The 12,912-nt window shown below is 38.6% G+C and overlaps 1 protein-coding gene across 1 annotated transcript; it reads left to right on the forward strand.

The window, feature by feature from the left end:
- The first annotated feature begins 3,095 nt into the window (after positions 1–3,095).
- Positions 3,096–12,495, forward strand: rdh20 (retinol dehydrogenase 20). Its single transcript, XM_074645587.1, has 5 exons — positions 3,096–3,692; positions 5,374–5,472; positions 5,692–5,837; positions 11,687–11,818; positions 11,930–12,495. The coding sequence occupies exons 1-5, from the start codon at positions 3,240–3,242 to the stop codon at positions 12,048–12,050; spliced, it is 951 nt and encodes a 316-aa protein (XP_074501688.1). The 5' UTR covers positions 3,096–3,239; the 3' UTR covers positions 12,051–12,495.
- Positions 12,496–12,912: the final 417 nt, after the last annotated feature.

The raw sequence follows: 12,912 nt of genomic DNA on the forward strand, positions 1-12,912 counted from the left end.
GCAGCCGGCTTCCCAGGCCCATGTGAGCCTCAACATGTGAAAAGAGTGGATTAATGAAACTAGTATGGCCGAGGTTATTCATGCAAAAAGAACAACAGTGTGGACAGTGCGGGCCTCTATTCGGACTAAGATTCCCAGTAGCCTTCTGATGTGTGTGTTGAGGGAGAAGATAGGAACAGACAGAGGGGGGAGCTGAAAAGACTACACTGCTCAAAATACCACAAGTTGAAGAATTGAGGGAAACATAGAGCGAAAACAGTTGTGGATCTTTTTCCCTGTGTGTGGCCCTATACCTCGTGGGCCCCTGCAAAAACTGCTTGCAGAGACGACAAGCATTTACTGCTCCAGTAAACAGGCAGTCAGCACTTATAGGATACGGGCCCATATTGACACCACTCACGCCTTCTCTCCTGCTCTTATTTCTCTTCTTATCTCATTTTTTATCAGGAAACTTGAAGATTTTCTTTCCAAAATAATATTTCTAAAGCATTCCTCACAACAAAATGACTACTTGTTTACATTGGACCATGGGTTGTGTCTTAAAAGTTGCACAGATTCGATAAACTCTGCTCTGAAAAGACAGAAATGGCCCAGCAGGGTTGGATGGCTTCCCGCCAGTAGAAAACAGTCAAAAATGTATCATTTTTACAGCGTATCCAACCGCTGGCAAACAATCAGACGCAGCTCCACACACTGGATCCACATCACTTGAGCTGCTTGCCAATATTCAGGTATTACCACCAGATTTAAGGCTCTGAGGTTTCCAAGTGTTGCTCAACAAGTCACAGTAGGGCAACATTCTTGGCAGCATCTAAACTGACTTACTTCTTACAACCTCGACCCATTTCTGTAAATATATTCAGTATTTATTTGTCTTCACATCATGTTGTTGTGAGGTAAAAAGCTTCACCACTTTTAAAATGTTGTCAGATTTTCGGTATCATTTCATTTTACAGGTCCGCAAATTTCATGGTAATTATGTGATAATTAGCAAGTAACCTAGTTGAATTTCTTTGGATTTCTGAGGTAGATATTGGGGTAATTTGGCAGTAATTCCAAAGAAATTTCAAGTAGGTTACTTGCTAATTATCACATAATTACCAATGAATTTAGTGGACCTGTAAAATGTTCTTTAGAATATACTGTATATAGGCATACAAGAGCTACTCTTTACATTACTGGTGGAAGTTTCAACTAAGATGCAACAATAACATAACTGCATGGCAACAACAAATGTAGATGTAGGTTGATTGATTGCTTGATTGATATTCTAAACAGAAAGTAATAATTACTGAAAGGCAGAAAAAAGCCATGAAATGCTTTAAACTAGAATTGGAGTGGATGTTTGTACCAAATTTCAAGATATTCGCTCAAGGCGTTCCTGAGTTATCACATGAATGGGGCGAACGTGAGGTCACAGTGACCTTTGACCTTTGAACACCAAACTCTAATCTGTTCATCCCCGCGTTCACAAGAATGGGCCGGACGGACGGATAACCCAAAAACAGGCCGCCAGCACAGAGGCATAAAAAAGTTAAAATGCTGAATTTAAATTCAGGATTTATAATAAGTGGTTTAAAACAACGGCAAATTTGCTCGTATAATTCACTAAATATGGCTCACGTGCCAGCACAGGGAGTAAACAAGGCTGCCAGTGTTCACCTACAAAACAAAAGCGTGATACACAAGAAGCAGCATTCCTATAGGACATAAGTAACAACGCAGAGATTTACTGTTCACATATACATAATCTGCTTATGTTCTCATTTAATAGCCTATGACTGCAGGGCAGAGGTAGAACTGGGACTATAGATTGTCTTTGAACAGTGAACAAAAAATGTGAACTTTATCTCACTGCTTAACTACAAATTTGCTGTGAGTCAGCAGTGTTATAACCTCTGAGCCACTGCAGCATCTCTGTGTACATGTACAAGATGTCTGGGAGTCTATAAGGTTTAGAGCAGGCCTATTCTATTACTTGTTTAGAAGGGCCAAGGGGCTGGACATTTACGTTTCCTATGTCTGATCTGCAAAGATAGGAATTTAAATGTGAAACAATACACATTTTTAATCTTAGAAGATTCTTGTTTTAATGAACACAATGTTGTATTTAACGTCTTTTTAAATTCAGTTTGACTCTCCTAAACTCCCTCTGCTCAAACAGCCTGGGTTAAAACCTTTTAACAAGACATAACTAATGAATGGGCTAATTAGCTTAGAAATAAAATGATGATCTTCTAATAATAAAACAATGTAAACACCCATAAACTTGTAATCTTTATGGTTACTTAAATAAAAACACAATGGCATTGCTTTTAACAGTCCATAACAATAGCATGCGAGGTAATGTTGATGAACGGGAATAAACTCTCTTATCGGAAGACATTATTATTATTTTGTTATACTTTTTTCATATTTATAAATGATAAAAGGACCAGATTGAGGTCGTAAAGGGGCGGATTCAGCCCATTGGCCGCCAATTAAATAGGCCTGGTTTAGAGTAATTAGCAGCTCTTCATTCTCATTTTCTTACTTTTGTATTACTTAAAAATATTTTTTTAAAAATACTCACTCAGCTGAGGATGGATTTAGAAACAAACTGCATTGAAATCCTCCCACAATTAGTGGGACTTTTTGGATTATTTGGATTTATTATGGGGCGTTAAACTAATAGAAACTAATGATGAAACATCACCAATTTGTCCCATTTATTCTCTTCACCTCAATGTGAGCATGCACAGCATTATTCTTCCCTTATCTTTCCTTCCTTCTGTTTATACTGAGAAGCCTGAGAGATAAACTGACATATAATGCAGATATTTTACATATAAAGGTGCAAGTTTTTCCATATAGTTATGTGTGATAGTATTTAGAGGTAGATGTTGAGTTTCACATGTACATGATGTGCAATCTGTGAACTTTGAATAACAAAGACCCTGAAACTTCTTTAACTCAGTGTACTGCCGCATGGCACATGCTATTTTCCTAAGTAATGATGAAACAGCATACATTCACAGCTCGCAACAACAGTGGTTTTATGAGGAGCTCAAGGTATTTCCTCTAATCCGGGAGGAGAGTGTTTAAATAAACCCTGGATGGAGGATGAGGGTCACAGAAGGAGGGAAACACCAGCTTGGCTGTCTGCATCTTTTTTCACTCCAACACTTAGTCAGTCCGTAGGAAACAGATAACACCTGTCCAGTTTGACCCACTGACCATCAGCAGTAACGCAGATCAACATGATCTTTCTAATGGACCTCCAGATGATGCTGCTGGATGTGATTTACTTCATCCTTCGCAACTCCTTGCGGGTCGTCCTGCGCCCTCGCACCAAGCCCATCGATGGCGAGCTGGTGCTGATCACCGGGTCAGGTGGCGGCCTGGGTCGCCTCTTCGCTCAGGAATTCACCAAGCACGGGGCAGAGGTGGTGCTGTGGGACATCAACAGCAGCTCCAACGAGCAGACAGCCAAGCTGGTGCGTGAGATGGGGGGCAAGGCGCACACGTACACGGTGGATGTGACCAACAGGGAGGACGTGTATCGCAGCGCAGAGCTGGTACGGAAGGACCTGGGCCGGGACGTCACCATGCTGGTGAACAACGCTGGAGTGGTGGCCGGGGAGCGCATGTTGGACTGTCCTGATGAACTGATTGAGAGGACCATGAAGGTCAACTGCCACGCCCTCTTCTGGGTGAGAACTCTTTAGTCAACATTAAGACATTTCATCACTCACACCTGAAGTGTTGAGTCATGAAACACAGACAGGAAGTCCAGCTGCCCTTCATTTATTACATAGTACTAGTACTAAATGTCCTATTACCTGGAGGACTAGTACTAAATGCCCTGTTACCTGGAGGACAGTGCGGATCTGAGAATTTATTTTAAGTCTTAACTCAATACAGGTACTTAAGATAAAGCCCTTTAATCTGCTCATCCATACCTAGGGCTGCATGGACAATATATCAATATGATATTGATATCGTGATATGAGACCAGATCGTCTTAGATTTTGGATATTGTAATATGGCATAAGTGTTGTCTTTTCCTGGGTTTGAAGGCTGCGTTACAGTAAAGTGATGTCATCCTCTGAACTTACCAGACTGTTCTAGCTTATTATTTGCTTTTATTACATGGCTTTGTTGAATACTCGATTCTGATTGGTCAATCACAGCGTTCTACGGTCTGTTATTTCTTTATAGCAGACCGTTGCTATGTATAACAGACCGTTGCTATGGACGCAGTTCTGATGTTGGACTCTGGCGGACCGTTTTTGTGCCAAATTATTGATTTGGCTCGCTGTACATTATCCCTTACTTACCCACTAAGTCATTATATCCACATTACTGATGAATATTTATCAAAAATCTCATTGTATATAATATTTTGTGAAAGCACCGGTAGTAAACCCTACAATATCGTCTCAATATCGAGGTATTTACAAAAATATTATGATATTTTATTTTCTCCATATCGCCCTTTCCAGAACAATAATGCTAATTACGGTAAAGAAGTAATCTCTTGTTGTAAATAACAGCCAAATATTGATCACAACTCTATGACTTTTTTCAGCTGTACGCCAACAGGAATACTCGATCATGTGTGCCAGTATTAGTAAATATTTCCACAAAAGACAATCCCTTAAAATTCAAATCAGTTGTCAAAGTGAAAAAGGTGGTGCACCATGAAAACAATCTGTTTGTCGGTGTGGCTTCATGTTTTATTAAAAACATCATTCTAGAGCTATGCTCCGTGGATGAGTGGTGTAGCAGCAAATCACTTATACAATCAAGACAATGACCAACACTTCCTGATTGGGTGGTATATAAGTGAATGTTAAACACTACTCTTGCTTTGGCAGAAACACGTCAGCAATGAGATTTTAATAAAACATAAAGCTGCACACACACACTGACTGCTTTGATGCTGTGCCACCTTTCTTTTCCCATTTTGTTCCCTGATTGGTAAACACTATTTAATTTCTCTGAATCAAATCATCTCTGTTTTGCAGGCTTTCTAAGTGGAACACAGACACTGATTATTCAGCACTGACTGAAATTCAGAGAGCTGAAAATGAGGCTTTTGAATTTCACAATCTTGTCAGCATCAGCTGCCATACAGAGCAGGTCATTGTGCACACATGGCACGTTAAATGTATTGCGTTAATAGCTTTATCCCCTTCACACTATAGACTATACACTAGGATTCCCACATAAAGCCTCTTAATGTGAAGCTGCTTGTGCAACATAAGCTTCCTTCAATGTTGAGCAACATTTAAGTCAGTACACTTGCCTCATAATAACCTGCAGCGATCTAACAATATATGTGGTGTGTGTGTGTGCGTGTGTGTGTGTGTGTGTGTGTGTGTGCCTCAGACAGTGAAGGCCTTCCTCCCTCAGATGAAGGCCCAGAATCATGGACACATCGTCACCATTGCCAGCGTCCTCGGTCTTTTCAGCACAGCTTGTGTGGAGGTGAACCAGAGAGGGAGAAACATCACTGCACCACAAAGATACGACAGCTTTACCGTTGTTATAGTCTTTACACACACACACTTCTCTGCTTAACTCAGCAAATTAAAGGGACTATTAAAATGGATATCACAAAAAAACAGCAGTCTGAGTAGAAGATGTGGAAAATCACAATCAATTTATAAATATTCCATATAAGTTTTGATTTGTTGTTTGAGACAGGATTACTGTGCCAGTAAGTTTGCAGCAGTGGGCTTCCACGAGTCTCTGGCACATGAGCTGCTGGCTGACGAGGTTGAAGGAGTGAAGACTACTCTCGTTTGCCCCTACATTGTGGACACGGGCATGTTTGAAGGCTGCAAGATACGGTATGTCAACAAAATCACTCTTCATTTTACAGGTCTGCAAATTTCATGCTTATTAGGTGAAAAATTTATTTGGAATTACTGCAAAATTACTCCAGTATTTACCTCAAACTTTATTGAAAATGACTTTATCATAAACATTGTTTGATAATTATATTCCACTATTTCCCAATAGCTGGTAATTTATTTAGTACATTTCCAAGAAAAGAATACAACGTTAATTTATATGCTTTATTTCCATGTCTGCTGATAAATAGATAATAATTAGCAAATAACTTATTTGAAATTTCTTTAAAAACTCCCTGAATCATGACATTAGTTACCAGGTTACATTTGTGTAGAAAATAAGTCACACAATGGTGAGTTTTGTGTCTGATTAGGAGTGTCTTCTATTACTATAGGTGTACGATAGTACAATAGTAAGTTCAACATACTTTTGTGCGAATAAACAGTAGCATGTATCTTTTCGGTCACACTGAGAAGTAATTTACGTCATTACTTCCCCCTTGTATTTATGCCACCGTAATGTTCAGCTTTGCATACTGTAATATTTTACCAGAAATAGTATGCAATTCGCGTACTATTGGTTTTATGCTAAGGTTCCAGACCGACTAAAATATCTCACATACTGTTTTAACATACTAAATAGCATGTTAGTATGGAACTTTGGACGCAACCACAAACTGTGATGTCACTGATGAGGTCACAGTTTATGTGACATGATCATTTATGATCTCACAGATGAAACCACTGATGATGTCACAGGAATGTTAGTTTAGTCTGAATGACAGAGATCATTGACTTCATCAGGGGAACTGTGAATACTACTGTTAATGTTAATCAAAAAATCTAAATACAGTAAAATATACTACCTAAAAAAACATTAAGGCAAATGAAAAGCATTAATGCTTAATGCATTAATGCTTTCCCTTCATATTCATGAATACTACAATGTGAATGCTAATTAAATGTAAATGTTAATTAAAAAAATCTAATGCTACTATGTGAATGTTAATTAAAAAAATCGAAATAATGTAAAATATGCTACCTAAAAAAAAAGAGACAAATCAAACCCCGCATGTTTGATGGCGTTGCCTAGCGTCTGCGTCGAGCAACCCTCCGTCTGCTGACAGTGGAGGACTGGTTAGTCCTTCGTCTGCGACAGCGGAGGCCAAAAACACTTGTTTTTTGATCTGTGATTGATGGACGTAACAGGGGTTCTATAAGTAAACTTTCGACGACGTTCCGTGATGTCACTTATGATGTCACAGTTCATGTGACATCATAAGTGACATCACAATGGCAACATTCCATCATGTCACTGATGATGTCACAGGAGAGTTAGTTTAATCTGATTGTCAAGACTTTCTGGCAATTGTACTGTCCCATGTGTCTACTACTACTCTGTCAATCTCTGTGAGAAATCATTGACTTCATTGGAGGAACTATGACTACTACTATGTTGATGTTAATTTGAAAAACCTAAATACGGTCAAATTTATTTAACTGTTCTATGCATTAAAGGACCCATATTATAAAAAGTGAGATGTTCAGGTATTTTTTATTATAAAGCAGGTTTAAGTGCTATATAAATAATATGAAAGTAGTGAAATGCTCAATCTACAGAGAAATACACACAGCCCATATTCACAAACTGTGCCTCTAAACGAGCCGTCATGATTACTGTACTTTGTGATGTCACAAATCTACGATATATAGAACATTTAAACGTAAATGAGTCCCAGTTTATTTCCAGTTGCAGTGTATGTGAATGACATCAGCTGACAGAAAGTAAACATGGACCTACATGTAAACTGTTGCCTAGCAACGCAATTCTGTTGCAGTTCCATTGAAATGCACTAAAACGGAGCGTTTCAGACAGAGGGTGAATACAGGCATATTCAGGCAGACAGCATGAGGAAAATAAAGTTTTTTTTTAACATTACAGCATGTAAACGAATGGGACCTTTAAAAAAAATGAAGGGCACTGTCATTTTGATGCTTGGGGTACATGTTTAGTGACATTGCCTAGCGTCTGCGTCGGAAAGTTCTCCTACGTCTGCGGACAGCGAAGGATTGTCAAAAAAACACACAGGCTTTGTCCGAAATAGCATCTATGCACTACATACTCAATAGGTGTACAATAGTACAATAGTAAGTTCAACATACTTTTGTGCTAATAAACAGTAGTATGTATCTTTTCGGTCACACTGAGAAGTAATTTACGTCATTACTTCCCCCTTGCCGGTTGGAGACGCATAACCATGGTAACCTGTGCCAACCTCATGTGTTAGAATCGACGGTTGGTGAGATGCAAAGTCTGAATTCATTTAAAATATGTATTAAATCGAGCAAAGTGAAATCTTATATTTACAGTTAAATTGCAGTGTTATTGATGTTACAGAGCTGTCTGTCGACGTCTATCATGAACGTTGTCTTCACTACCGCATTGCATTGTGGGATATTTATGCCACCGTAATGTTCAGCGTTGCATACTGTAATATTTTACCGGAAATAATATGCAATTCGCGTACTATTGGTTTTATACTAAGGTTTCGGACCTACTAAAATATCTCACATACTGTTTAAGCGTACTAAATAGCATGTTAGAATGGAATTTTGGACGCAACCACAAACTGTGATGTCACTGATGAGGTCACAGTTTATATGACATGATCATTTATGATCTCACAGATGAAACCACTGTTGATGTCACAGGAATGTTAGTTTAGTCTGAATGACAGAGATCATTGACTTCATCAGGGGAACTGTGAATACTACTGTTAATGTTAATCAAAAAATCTAAATACAGTAAAATATACTACCTAAAAAAACATTAAGGCAAATGAAAAGCATTAATGCTTAATGCATTAATGCTTTCCCTTCATATTCATGAATACTACTATGTGAATGCTAATTAAATGTAAATGTTAATTAAAAAAATCTAATGCTACTATGTGAATGTTAATTAAAAGAACCGAAATAATGTAAAATATGCTACCTAAAAAAAAAGAGACAAATCAAACCCCGCATGTTTGATGGCGTTGCCTAGCGTCTGCGTCGAGCAACCCTCCGTCTGCTGACAGTGGAGGACTGGTTAGTCCTTCGTCTGCGACAGCGGAGGCCAAAAACACTTGGTTTTTGATCTGTGATTGATGGGCGTAACAGGGGTTCTATAAGTAAACTTTCGACGACGTTCCGTGATGTCACTTATGATGTCACAGTTTATGTGACATCATTTATGACATCACAATGGCAACATTCCATCATGTCACTGATGATGTCACAGGAGAGTTAGTTTAATCTGATTGTCAAGACTTTCTGGCAATTGTACTGTCCCATGTGTCTACTACTACTCTGTCAATCTCTGTGAGAAATCATTGACTTCATTGGAGGAACTATGACTACTACTATGTTGATGTTAATTTGAAAAACTTAAATACGGTCAAATTTATTTAACTGTTCTATGCATTAAAGGACCCATATTATAAAAAGTGAGATGTTCAGGTATTTTGTATTATAAAGCAGGTTTAAGTGCTATATAAATAATATGAAAGTAGTGAAATGCTCAATCTACAGAGAAATACACACAGCCCGTATTCACAAACTGTGCCTCTAAACGAGCCGTCATGATTACTGTACTTTGTGATGTCACAAATCTACGATATATAGAACATTTAAACGTAAATGAGTCCCAGTTTATTTCCAGTTGCAGTGTATGTGAATGACATCAGCTGACAGAAAGTAAACATGGACCTACATGTAAACTGTTGCCTAGCAACGCAATTCTGTTGCAGTTCCATTGAAATGCACTAAAACGGAGCGTTTCAGACAGAGGGTGAATACAGGCATATTCAGGCAGACAGCATGAGTGAAATAAAGTTTTTTTTTTTAACATTACAGCATGTAAACGAATGGGACCTTTAAAAAAAAATGAAGGGCACTGTCATGCACTAAAACCAAGTCCATACTGTAGATGCAATTTCAGGCAAAGCCTGTGTGTTTTCTGACGATCCTTCGCTGTCCGCAGACGTAGGAGAACTTTCCGACGCAGACACTAGGCAATGCCAATAAACATGTAGCCCAAGCATCAAAATGACAGTGCCCTTCATTTTTTTTAAAGGTCCCATTCGTTTACATGCTGTAATGTTAAAAAAAAACTTTATTTTCCTCATGCTGTCTGCCTGAATATGCCTGTATTCACCCTCTGTCTGAAACGCTCCGTTTTAGTGCATTTCAATGGAACTGCAACAGAATTGCGTTGCTAGGCAACAGTTTACATGTAGGTCCATGTTTACTTTCTGTCAGCTGATGTCATTCACATACACTGCAACTGGAAATAAACTGGGACTCATTTACGTTTAAATGTTCTATATATCGTAGATTTGTGACATCACAAAGTACAGTAATCATGACGGCTCGTTTAAAGGCAGTTTGTGAATACGGGCTGTGTGTATTTCTCTGTAGATTGAGCATTTCACTACTTTCATATTATTTATATAGCACTTAAACCTGCTTTATAATAAAAAAATACCTGAACATCTCACTTTTTATAATATGGGTCCTTCAATGCATAGAACAGTTAAATAAATTTGACCGTATTTAGGTTTTTCAAATTAACATCAACATAGTAGTAGTCATAGTTCCTCCAATGAAGTCAATGATTTCTAACAGAGATTGACAGAGTAGTAGTAGACACATGGGACAGTACAATTGCCAGAAAGTCTTGACAATCAGATTAAACTAACTCTCCTGTGACATCATCAGTGACATGATGGAATGTTGCCATTGTGATGTCACTTATGATGTCACATGAACTGTGACATCATAAGTGACATCACGGAACGTCGTCGAAAGTTTACTTATAGAACCCCTGTTACGCCCATCAATCACAGATCAAAAAACAAGTGTTTTTGGCCTCCGCTGTCGCAGACGAAGGACTAACCAGTCCCTCTACTGTCAGCAGACGGAGGGTTGCTCGACGCAGACGCTAGGCAACGCCATCAAACATGCGGGGTTTGATTTGTCTCTTTTTTTTTTAGGTAGCATATTTTACATTATTTCGATTCTTTTAATTTACATTCACATAGTAGCATTAGATTTTTTTAATTAACATTTACATTTAATTAGCATTCACATAGTAGTATTAATGAATATGAAGGGTAACCATTAATGCTTTTCATTTCCCTTAGTGTTTTTTTAGGTAGTATATTTTACTGTATTTAGATTTTTTTAATCAACATTCACATAGTAGTATTCATGAACTTGAAGGGTAAGCATTTAATGCTTGTGAACACAAAAACAACACGTTTCACACGGGATGCAAACACCAGTCTGTGTTTTGTGTCCCATCCATTGGCCTCAACCTCCACCCTATATCGAGTTCACGCTGTCAATACTACAGCGCCTGACTTCCGCTTCTGCTCCTGTCATAATTACTACGGTCACTGTTGTCTTCTTTCATACCTTCTTTCAGTAATCTATATGAATAGATGATAAAAACCTACTAATGGGTGTAGTAGGCCCCTATTGAGCCACATCTATGGTGCTTAGCATCCATCAGTCTGTTGTTAAGTTTGCTTTATAAAACTGCATTTTTAAAACTCGATTATTAAAGAGTTCCTGGCTTGCCTCTGTTCCTCTAGGTTTAAGTGTATCTTGCAGTAATTGTTCTGAAATGATTCGGGTCATAAGCTAAACTAAATTCCTGTCTACTACTTTACAAAAAAAATGCAGCACATGAATATGGTTATATTGACTTCCAGCAACGAGTGGCTGCTTGTGTTTGCTGTCAAAACGCTGCATAGTAACTCCTAAGTAACAGGCTGTTTGTCCTTTGGTGCCACTAACAGGGAGGAAGTGGAACTGGTGCTGCCCCCTCTGGAGCCCCAGTACTGCGTGGAGCAGGCCATGAACGCCATCCTGATAGACCAGCCTTTAGTGTGCATCCCTCGCCTCACATACCTGCCTTTCCTCTCCAGGGCGTGAGTACAAAGCTGCCCCTTCATATCAATCACAAATGGACCATACATAAGTCCGTTTTTTTTTGTGCACCTCCATTGCTTAGAAGCTCAGTATTTCATGTTCCTTTTCAGGTTGTTGCCGTGGGAATCCAACGTCGTTACGTATCGTTTCATGGGGTCCGACAAGTGCATGTACCCCTTCATTGACACCAAGAGGAAACAAGTGTCTAACGGCGCCGTTAAGGTTGCATAATCGTTCCTGAGTGCAGTTAAGACAACTTTTGAGAGTCAAAACCTTAAAATTAATATATATAAAAAAAAACTTAAAATAAAAAAAAGAGTAAAATCGTCCTGCTTGTGTGGACAGAGGTAGGCCAAACTGTTACTGCCCAGCTACAGCCAGGATTCAATCACGTACGGATGATGAGAAGTAATGCAGAGGCTTTACATCTTTAGACTGATCATTGTGTCCTAGATGACGACTCAGCCAAGTGGTCATCAGCACCCCTAAAGCATTTTAATAATGTTCAGATGAAGTTTAAAGTCTCTTCAAACTGTTCTCACCACACACACAACAGTGACTGAATCCTGGACCGGCCAAAAGGGGAATGGGAGCGTGTTTAATATCTGTAACTTAATAATGTACCAGAGTATTGTGCTGTATTATGTTTACATAAAATAAAAATGATTGAAAACCACTTCTCTAAACACTAATCTCTATGCTTGTGTAATAAAGGCAACAACGTAATGAAGCTAGCAGTAAATAGGGGGGTATTAAGAACCAGTTCTAAAAATGTATAATTACCAGGAATTCTTTCAGAAACATGCTTTTTTCCCATTTTTCTTTTTCACTTTTGTCACAAAAAAAAAAAACTTTTCAGTGGCCAATTTCAGAGCTACTGCACTTTCTCCCTCTACCTTGTGGATTATGCATGTGTCAATGCACACATATAGTTTTTACAAGTATGACTCATCTCAAAAGACAGCAGTGATACAGTAAAACGTAATCACAATATGTCCATGCAAGGGAGCAAGTATGACTAACGATGAGGCATTTCCTACAGCGTGATGTAAGAATGTATTGTTTACAGTGTCTCCAGTCAGTCATAGTTTCC

This window comes from Sebastes fasciatus, chromosome 1 (genome assembly GCF_043250625.1).
Source record: "Sebastes fasciatus isolate fSebFas1 chromosome 1, fSebFas1.pri, whole genome shotgun sequence".
Classification (NCBI taxonomy): Eukaryota; Metazoa; Chordata; class Actinopteri; order Perciformes; family Sebastidae; genus Sebastes; species Sebastes fasciatus.

Excerpts from the sequence above, each read along its gene's own strand:
- rdh20 (XM_074645587.1), top strand. The coding sequence starts at position 3,240 with ATGATCTTTCTAATGGACCTCCAGATGATGCTGCTGGATGTGATTTAC. Across the intron at positions 3,693-5,373 it reads ACTGCCACGCCCTCTTCTGG|ACAGTGAAGGCCTTCCTCCC; the intron begins GTGAGAACTCTT and ends TGTGTGCCTCAG. Across the intron at positions 5,473-5,691 it reads TCAGCACAGCTTGTGTGGAG|GATTACTGTGCCAGTAAGTT; the intron begins GTGAACCAGAGA and ends TGTTTGAGACAG.